The 10,657-nt window shown below is 43.1% G+C and overlaps 1 protein-coding gene across 1 annotated transcript; it reads right to left on the bottom strand.

The window, feature by feature from the left end:
* Positions 1-95: 95 nt before the first annotated feature.
* CFAP36 (cilia and flagella associated protein 36) lies at positions 96-9,729 on the bottom strand. Its single transcript, XM_033054851.2, has 10 exons — positions 9,577-9,729; positions 6,100-6,164; positions 5,155-5,256; positions 4,653-4,767; positions 3,702-3,789; positions 3,036-3,087; positions 2,139-2,265; positions 1,801-1,970; positions 1,222-1,377; positions 96-588 (listed from the first exon to the last, which is right to left on the bottom strand). The coding sequence occupies exons 1-10, from the start codon at positions 9,689-9,691 to the stop codon at positions 502-504; spliced, it is 1,077 nt and encodes a 358-aa protein (XP_032910742.1). The 5' UTR covers positions 9,692-9,729; the 3' UTR covers positions 96-501.
* Between the last annotated feature and the right edge of the window lie 928 nt (positions 9,730-10,657).

The following is a 10,657-nucleotide window of genomic DNA, read 5'->3' as shown; positions in this document are numbered from 1 at the left end:
GAGCTGTCACCCACTGTAACCTGCAGTTCATTTGTGGATGTCTTCACTCCCAAGGTACTCTGGCTTTCTCACAAATGAGGTGGTTGAGGGTGCACTTCCTTGTGAAACCAGACTTTATTGCACTGCACAGCTGGAAAAGAGCCATTTGTTTGTCATGGGTTAATGAAAGGAACCAAGTTGTGCACTGTTCCAGTGAAGAAGTTCAAGTGCTGGGCTCGGAGCTGTTGCCTCAGGGATTCCTTTCCCAGCCCTCCATGGCTGCCTCTGCTCTGCAGGCTCAGGGCTGTGCCCTGCAGTGGGACACAGCCAGGAGTTCCCAGCACTCTGCAAGACGAGTTCATGGAGTGTTCAGTGGCATTTGCAATAGGGAGTTACCAGGTACTGAGCTGCTTGGCTGCAAGTTCTCTAAATCCCAGGGCAAGGTTGGAAATCCCTTCACTTACTGAGAACTTACTCTAAAACATCCCTCTGTTTTTGGGGTCAGCAATGAGCCTCTTAAAACTACCGCTTATTAATGACTTCTTCTTTCAGCTTTTCTGCAAGCATCTTCCTCTTCTGCAGCAGCCTTTGCTTCTCTTCTGACACCTCCTACAAACAGAGTGAAAACAGCACTGCAGGGAGCAGCCACCAGCCCCAGTGTGGAGCAGAGGGGTGGATGGGGCTCCTGCCACCACCCCGCCCTCTCCCACTGCCCTGATCCGTGTTTTGGCTCCCCAGGATCTGGAGCACCTTCATAACAAAATGCACAGCAACTCTGGAAAATATTTGAGGCAATAGAAAGTCTTTGGATTTAAGTTCATGCCCTTAAGTACCTCCTCTGTAAAGGAGAGTAATGATTCTGGGGTTTGAAATAGAATAGTTATTGCATTGTTTTGTAATGTAAGAGGGTGTTAAGGTCTTCTAGTATTTTCCTCTTTTTGAGAGAGTTTTCAAGCATTTGCAAAAGAAAAAGAAAATCCCTGAGATTTGAGGAACCCAGACAGTAGGTCACAGACTAGGAGCAGGCTGGCATTTTATCCATTCATAAACTGAATTAATCAGGAGGGTCTGATAATGCCAACCTCCTCACTGAAACTTCCATCCCAAAGCTCCTGCAAAACCAATAACTTGGAAATGTCTCCCCCCTTGTAACCCACTCCCACTGTTCAGCAGCCACATGGACACCTGCACTGAAAGCAGGTGGGTTTATATGAAATGTGATTTTATCTTTTTATGCTTCACCTCTTTGGGAGGGGATTCCTCCTCTTTCTGCTCACTGTTTGGTGCTGGTGCTGCATTATTTTTTGACTCTTTCTTTGAAGCCAGCAGCAGGTCTCGTTTTTTCTTTAGGTAATCCTCACGTTGCTTCAGCTGCTGCTTTTCAGCTTCTGATAAATTCTGGCAGGAAAAAAATAAAATTTTGAAATTATTTCTTCTGTATCAATGTCCTGTGTAAGAAAAGCACAGTGACATCCTATTTGCTTCCAAAATTACCAGGTGAAAACAAATCCAAGCTGAGGCTACAAGTCAGAGCTGTCTCCTAGAAGTAACCAAATTACTGAATGCTGAATTCTACTCTGAAACCAGAACTCATGAGCTGAACTTTGTGCTAATTAAACAGCAAATAACATGTAAGAGTTTTTACAGGTTTGTTTTTTAAAAAACCCAAAATAACCCAATAACCCAAACTCACCTGATTACAATAACAGACATTCTGTATTTAAATATAATACTATTTTAAATACATATTCTACATGTAACCTTCTCTTTTTGCATTTTAGCTCTATGTTTGGCTTTTTTTCTCATTTGTTTTTAACTTACAGGTCCTTTCACCCCAGCTTTTTGCACTGTGTTCTCTGAGCCTTTCCCAGCAGACTTTTTCTTAGTGTCTTCTTTCCCCTTGGTACAAGAGGGCTGGGGTAAGTTTTCAGCTCCTTTTTGTACTGGGCAAATTGGTTTGGGGTCTTCTTTTGTAGATTTATGAGATCCCTCTAAGTAATTTTACATAGAAAACAATTAGGAAGAATAAAAATACATCAGATAAAAATAATCAATCAGAACAGAACATCATGGAATAGTAAAACACCCCATGCTGGAAGGCATTCCTTTAAAACCAGCATTGTGCTGCCCACTCAGCACTGCACTCCCCCTAAAATTACCCAATGGGCATTTTGGAGTTTCCTCAGCATCCTCAGCTCCCTCAGTGGATTCCTTAACTTTACCAGCTCCTCTGGAATCTCCTGGAGAATTGTGGCTGACACCTGGAGCTTTGAGTTTAGCACGTGCCTTGAATGAGAAAACAAATAAACCCAAGTGTCACATTTCCTGGCACTGAACTGTCCACACAAAGCAATCTCCCAGAAGAATTTCCAGGTAAAACTGCATTGTTTACACTACAAACAATCCAACCCTCTCAGAATTTCATGTCAGAACCCCACCCCATTCATTAAAACATGAAATTATCTTGTGTTAAAAGATTATTTTAACAAAAAATGTATCACTGAGCACCATGACCTTCTCTGGCCAGCCTGGGGGCTCTGCAATGTGGCTTTATCAAGAATATTGATATTCTTGGTGGTCTGTAATTGGGCTAAAGCTGCCTGTGTTCCCAGCCAAGGGGAGGTTTATTGCCATGACTGCCCCATTTGGCCAGTCCCCATTTACATTCAGTTGCCTTTCTCTGTGGTTTACTCTGATGGACACCCAGGGATGGGCTCTTGGAGAGGATTTCTGGGTGCTGGTGATTAGTTCTGTCCTGTGAACACTTAATGAATAACTGCACTGAGGGTAATTCCTGCAGGATTATGAGTGCTGCCATCTCCAAGCAGCTTACACTTGGAAGGCTCTTTGATCTTGACAATATCAGCAATTCAGCTGCTCTCTGCCTCTGAAAGGTTGACACCCTTTTTTCAGGATTTCAGGATGTCAGGATCCAGGTGCTGAGCAGGGAATGTGCTTCCTGTGGGATACTGAATTGATGGAACACACAGGCAGGACAGAGTATCAGGGCATTTCTCAACCATCCCCATAACTCAATACAAAGGTAAGATACTCACTTCTTCAGTCCTCTTCCTCTCTTGCTCTATTTCATACTCTTCCTTAGATTTTCTGCAACAATAAATATGAGCAAATATTCAAAACTCCTTTAGTGGCAGTGATTTTCAAGGAAATTTAACACTGCTTAAGTATTTGAGGACTATCAATGCAATTACAAGGTAATGTGAATTTGTCAGTATCTAAAATATTTCCATGACTTAAGTCTTAATAGAAATAAATAATGGGGATAAACACACAAGAGCCCACTGTCATAAAATAACTGTGTAAGAATTTCCAGGACTTATCTATCCCTTTGTTTCATTTGCTAATTTAAAGACAAGAAGAGAAGTATTTCCAAACTCCAGAGGGAAAACAGCTTTATCTAATAAAACCTGGATGGATTCACTTGCTGTTCATGTGTCTGTGAACTGGGAGTGGGGAGAATCTGCACAAGTTGTAGTGGTCTCACACATCTCAGATCACAGCAACACTTCTCTCTCACTGTTTTGATATTCCTGAGCACCCCCACTGCCCAGCTTTCCCATTTTCTCTCAGCTGGGATGTTGAAAAGAATATTCCTGTTATTTGTAAGATGAAGGCAGTTCCCTGGAAAAGGCTGGAAGACCTTGGTCCTACAGACATCTGTGTTAAAATAATGTACAAAGTGGGACTGGTTGATTTCTTACCTTAGAACCTCCCTGAGTATTTTCATTTCTTCCTGTTCAATTTCAGTGAATACATCAGAACCCTCTGTCAAACACTCAGGCAATACACCTGGAAAAAAACAAGATTTATGCAAGGAAAACGATTTTGTGCTCTAATTGGCAGAGAAGAAAATCTAAAAATCCACCCACCCCAAACTCAAGAAAAATCATATTCACAAAACCAAGGCCATGTAAGGTCCTAGATCCTAGAGGAAAATGTCTGAAATCCTGGTAGGAAAAAGGCAAAGATTTCTGGCACTGAAAGTTTTGACATCAAAGGTTAAGCCAAACTCTGCATTGACCATTGTGTGGCATTTCCTCAAAGCTGCAATTCAGCCACTCCCAAATGTAGCTGTTATATGAAGGTGACATTTAAACATCATTCTCTGAAAAACACACATCCAGTAAGAAGAGAAAACAGTCAAACTAAAGACATGGAAGGAAGGAGAGGGATTAAAATCTTTTCAGAAGCATCAGCAGAGCAGCAAAGTTGGGTGTGGATTATTTTCTCCTTAACTTGTGCTTTCTGAATAGATTTTTCAGTGTGAATTGCAGAGCAAGCACAGCAGACACTAAACCATCCTTGCCATGCAAGGAGCAGAATTCCAGCTGTTTGATACTGCCCTGTTTGAGGAACTGCTCTGCTTTAACCTGGAAATGTCACCAAAATTCTGCAACAGAAAACTCAGCAGGTTTCACAGAGAAATTCAAACAGACCTGAAATGCTGTTAACTTTAAAATACAGACAGCTGTCACTGAGAGTGCAAGGTACTGAGAGAATGAAATCCCTGTCCCAGTAACATCAGCTGGATGTTTTCCAGTAACTTGAACTGGAGCAGAACCAGCATTCCACTCTCATTTATGAATGGCTTAAAGAGTCATCAAAAGAACACTAAAAACCTGCAGGGAACCCCTCTGTTCAGCATTCCTCACCATTTCTTTCCTTCATGATTCGAATTGCTTGCAGTTGCATTTCAATATTTTTCTGTACCATCATTTTTTTAAATAGTCTAAAATCCTCTGCTGCCAACACTGTTTGCAGAATGGCCTGTGGGAGGAAAGATATGCACAAAATTAAACCCCCACAGAAATCCTAACCAGCTTGGTCTGCTTGGAATTAGATTGGTTTTTCAATTCTGGGGAGCATGTTTTTAATAATTACATTTCATTCTCCTATCTTCTGTTTTTCCAGATATACAGGAAGAGCTCATGGTCAGGAAAATACCTTGGTGGGTTGTGTCTTTAGATCAACATGTCTGCAGTAACATTATGACAATATCATGACAAAATTGAGTTTCCCAGTGTAAGTTTACAGCTGCAGTCCAATTGAAAATTAGAGTTTCACCATGACAACTTTTCCAAGTTTCATCTCCTCCCAGCTGTGTTAGGGAAAGCTAAGAATGCAATCCATACATTCCCTACTGAAGTCACATACCTGGGAGGTGTGGGTCTTTGCAAGAGGAGAAGAAAAAGCTTCTTGGAATTTCTCCTCATTAATTCCAACTTCTTTAAGGTAGTCCTCTAGTAACCTCTCCACCTGTAAGGAAGTATAAACCTTACCTTCTAGGGTTTTTTCCCTGAGAATCACAGGAATGTTTGTCATGGTTGTCTGTTCTTTTCTGCTGATGTAAACTCAAAGGAAAATCACTACAACAGCACAACTGACTTTTCTGATGTCAAGCTTTATTTGCTTTCATGAACTGTTCAAAATGAGCATTTTCATTGCTAAATTTGATTACTCCTTAATGTATCTTTTCCAGTTTCCAGGACTCCCACTTGTGTACCTTCTCCCCAGACTCCTGCTAGTATTCCTCATGGATTTTTGATGTAAGTAAAAGGCCAGAGCAGAAGTGAATGTTGGTTTGTATTTATCCAATCAAAGCTTTTTAATATCATGTATTCCCCAGCCCCATTACAGAAAGGGTGTGTCAGAAATCTGCATGTTGTGTTTTATAAGTATTTAAGCTCCAAAAACATCCTTTGTTTTTTTCCTGATAATTGAAAGATAATTCAAAATATTTCCCAGGCACATTAATGAACCAAATACAAGCTGTGATTATTCTCAGACATCCTGCTGGTTGTCATTTTAACTTGACAGAAAATAACATTATCAAGCTTATAAATACCTAGTGGATATATTAATTTTAATGAAAAATATGTAAAACAGCCTAAGAACTATGACTGTCACAGTTTCTTTTCTATGTGGCTGATCTTCAGGCATAAAAATGTATATGACAACAGGATTTCTAAATAACATGGAAAAATTCTAAATTACAATAAATTACAATAATAACCCCATTAGAAGTCCATCTAAAAACTCATTTAACATTTTAAATTGTTTTGCTTAGAAATTCACCACAAAAAAGGGAATAATGCTCACCAGAGCTTGGTACTCCTGATAAATTTCTGTGTAAGACAACTTGCTTTCTTCTTCATCATCAAACACTGCAGGAGGGGGAAGAAGAAACATTTTGCAGTCAGTGTACAAACCCCCACAAATTAACTTACACCTTAAATAGAAAGATTAATCTTTATAGGGTAATATATTTAATCAATTAAAATACAGGCCATGATTTATAAAGAGTCCACACAGGCTAAGCACGTGCTTTTGATAATTGAAAGTAATTAGCTGTATAATTTAATATTGGGGAAATGTATCTTCACAAAAGATTTGTAAGGAAGTTGAGGATTCAGCAGATACACTCACCAAAATGTAAGTTTTAATATAAAACATGTGTAAGGTTGTTCTGTGGTGGCAGAGGACACATCAAGCAGGAAATTTCTCACTCTCCATGTATTTACATTTATTTATTAATATGTATTTATTAATGACTTACACCATTTTTTTTAATGCCATTCATGTAGTGACAAGCCAAGGTGATGCAAGAAAACGAGTCCCTGCCTGCAAAACCAGATAAACCCAAGGAGGAAACGTGGTGCAGGTAATTTATACTTTAATTCTATCTATCCTGATTTAGGAAAAATGGACATTCCTATACTATAGGCCATATTAACCATATTCATGTAAATTCGAATTAAAATCCCTGACTGGAACCACTCAAGCTCAGGATCTCTGTGCTGCAGAATATGTGGAAGAAGCAGAAAATAAGAGGAATTGAAAACTAAGGTGGGGGTGGTTAATTTACATCTTTTTCATGCCAGCAACTAAGAGAGGTAATGTAAAACCTGGCAATTAAAGAAGAGGCTTAGAAATAAATCTGCCTCAATCCCCTTCAGGATTAGCCACTTGGAGAAGTCATTCCCAGGAACATCCTTTGAAGTCATTTGAAGGGTGGGAATTCTGAACGAGTGTGATTTATTCTTTGTGTCCATGGGCCACCTCTGATGGAGGTGTGGAATCAGTGCAACTCCACACAAATTCAGAGTGGCTTTTTGGTGGCATCCAACATCTTCCCCAGCTGTGACAGCCCTGAAGCCACCTGTGCACACCTGGGCACGGTGTGGATGTTTCCTAGAGCAGCATCACTTTCTAACACAGCAGTGCAATGACAGAAATCCAATCAGTGCCCCAAAAGCAGAGGAAAATCTGCTTTTGAGTCATCATTTGGGAAAAGCAACACTGCTTGGGGGTTTTGCACAAGGCAAATTTTTAATGAAGAAACTAAAATAAAAGGGTTTAGGATATATCTAGGATTATATATTAAAAACCATATACACACAAATATATCTATCAAATCCCTAGGATTAAATTCAAATGGCAGGGAGGTGTTATAAATATCAGTTCTATGGCAACCACCTTGTTAGCAAACTCAGGAGGGTGGAGACACCTGAGAGCCTCTGTTGTCTCCTCCTGCCTGGGGATCCCTCCCAGCTCCTGCACATCCCAACCTCACCTTGGCTTCTCTGTCCCCTTTTTCCCACCCCCCTGCCCTGGGGGTCGGTGACATGCCAAGGGGATGCTCCTCCCACAGAGCAGCGGGAAGCTGGCACACACAGGGCTCAGGACACAGCGGGATGAGGTTCAGAGCCAAGTAAAGCAAGCTGCAGTCAGCATCTCCTCTCAGCTAAGTGGCTTTAAGGAGCACTTGGAACAGAGACCTTGGATTCCCTTGAGTCAGGGCTCCTGAATCACGTAGTCATTATTCCTTAAGGGTTTGGCACAGCCCAACAGGAATAAAGACCTGAAGAACCACAGTAGGAAGACAAGCCAGGGGATACAGATGTCCTGGGAGACACTCATTATCTTCCTTAAAACTGAAAATCTTGGATAGGACCCCTCAAATGGGATGGTACACATCTATTTAATTTCAGTTTGATGCAAAAGGAAATTAATCAAGCTAGAAAAAATTAATCAAGTTCCCAGCAAGAGGGAGAGACAGAAAGCAAACACTTACTAACAGACAGAAAACCATTAGCATTAGTTTACAAGTTGAAGTGCAAGGACTTGGCCTAAGTAACTACAGTTCTAAAATAAACTCCTCACATACCAAGTACCAAAATCCAAATTGTATTTTCGATGAACCACAAATTATTGTCAGTTAATCAAAGTGTTGCTAGTTTGCTTGTCCAGATTAGACTGAATTTTAAATGATTAAAATGAAATTAAAATATTTAATGTTTGGGGAATGCCAAGGACTCTGTCCTGACAAAGTATGTCAGTACAAAACCAGCCATGGGATCAGCACAGGAGGAAGTGGCCATCACGAGCCTGCCTCTCACAAGGTGGAAATTTACAGCGGTGCCACAAATCTTCTTACTGTCAGTAAATTCCCCTCAACCTTCTCAGGAGGAGAGATCATTGCTCCTGAGAGGGATAAATCAATTCCCTCGACAGCTAAACCCACACCCTTCGCATGGTAACCAGAATGTTTGGCCCAGCCCGAGTTTAGGCAGCCTTCCCAGGAGGAAACTTCCAGTCCAGGTTTCTCTAACCCCTCCTAGCTGTGAAGGATCCAGGAGCTTTCCTTTCTTCCTCTTCTCCCACTTTTAAGAGGGAAAGACGTACAGACTCCTGTGCCTCGTGCAAAGTTTGGGGGGGTAGAAACGATGAGAAACTGAGAAGCAATTTTTTTTTCAAGAATCACAAACTCTGTTTTTCCTAAGGGCTTAGGCACTGCTTTCAGACTTGCCCAAATTGTCATTGCTTTGCTACTGTAAGGATCCAATTGTTTTTTTGGCAGCTGAAGCTGTTCTGCAAGCAGCAGAAACAATTTAGCCAAATCTCCACATCAGAAAATTTATTTCCTGCTTCCCTCTCTGCAGATACAAATCTGCAGGCTGCAGGGCAATCCTGCCCCCCACCACTACCTGTACTTTAATTCAGGCTGCTCCCCAAATTTTGCCTTGATTGTCTCAAGAGGACGAAGGAAGAAATGGAAGTTTTAACTGGAGTTAGTTCCGAGCCAGACTCACACCCAGGATCACCTACAAAACACCGCCGGTAAGCACTGCTACTGCTGGCTATCATTTGTTTGAGGTACTAAAACTCAGGGGTTTTCACCTCTTAACTGACAACATCCACATAATTGCAGGAATTTAATTTTGGCCTTCTCCTCCTCTGTCGCACCGGCCGGATGGTGCTTTCGGCTGCCCAGACAAGTTTCCCAAGGAAAGCTCCCGGCTCTGCCAGAGCTTTGGAGGCCGTGCCGGGGTCCAGGCGCTCGCCTGGTGTCAGCCGTAAGCCATGCCATAATCCCAGGACGAGCTAATGGATGCAAACGGATGTCGGGATGCAAATCCTGAACACAGGTTCTGGGAACACCGCGGGCCCCGGGGAGCGCCCGGCGGGAACGAGCGCGCTCCTGCAGAGCCCCGGGGACAGCGGGACAGGCCCGGCCCGGCCCGGCCCGGGGACACCGCCCTGCCCTGCCCCGCCCGGCCCGGCTGCCCCGCTCACCCTCGCAGTTGTGCTCCATGAACTCCAGGATGGGGATGGACCAGGCGGGCCCCCGCAGGAACCCGGCGATGGTGTCCACCACCCACTCCACGTCGTCCTCCTCCTCGGCCGCCATGGCCGGCGGCGCGGCCGCTATGGCAACCGGCGTCACGGGGCGGGACCCGCGGGCTGGGACCGCCCTCACGGCATTCCTGGGAATGGCGGGGCTGTCCCCTCACGGCGTTCCCGGGAATGGCGGGGCCGAGCCCTCACGGCATTCCTGGGGAGCGGGGCTGAGCCCTCACGGCATTCCCGGGATTGGCGGGGCTCTGCCCTCACCGCATTCCCGGCTGTGCCCTTACGGCATTTCCGGGAATGGCGGGGCTCTCCCCTCACGGCATCCCCGGTTGTAACTTGGTAATACTGGAAAATCCCACAGTGCTAGAATTAGGAAATAGTTTACGAGGCAGTGGGTAGGAAGGTTCAATGCTTGATGGTTTGGGTATTTCTCAGGGCCGGTGGTTGTGGCATATTCCTTCTCTCCACTAAAGTTAAGGTAATTTCTCTCCGTCCTCATCTCTTGCACTGCTGACGAACTGAAAAGTTTTCCCCAATGGTTAAATTTGATACAGGATGATTGTTTGCCTCACTGGTGCACGTCATTGGTAAGTGAAAAAACAAACAAAAACCTGTCAATCCTTTTTGGAAGATTTTAATGACCACAAACAGTGGCAGTTCAGTTCCTCACATCAGGCCCGGGCTTGGTCTTGCTCAAGAGCTCTTGTAGCCCATAAATGAGATTTTACCTGCACAAAGTTTCAGTGCTGGGTGAAGGCTAACTTATTTCCTCAGTAATTTTTCTCAAAAGTTACAATTCTACACTCTCAATACTGCAGAGAAGTACCTGATCATCATTTAAATGAGAATCTGCCCTGGAAAACCTTCAGATTTTCCTTTTGCAGCCCACTTTTTTTCACTGTTATCACTCCCATTTCTACAGCCACCTTTGTGGTCTGAGAGCATCAGTAGCATGACAGGATCCTCACTTCCTATTTGTTGCATGAAAAGTTAAAGCATTTCATCACAGTTACAAGAAAAATTG

This window comes from Catharus ustulatus, chromosome 3, assembly GCF_009819885.2.
Source record: "Catharus ustulatus isolate bCatUst1 chromosome 3, bCatUst1.pri.v2, whole genome shotgun sequence".
Taxonomy (NCBI): Eukaryota; Metazoa; Chordata; class Aves; order Passeriformes; family Turdidae; genus Catharus; species Catharus ustulatus.
The sequence above is the reverse complement of the archived record's forward strand: the minus strand, read 5'-3'. Positions and strand labels throughout refer to the sequence as shown.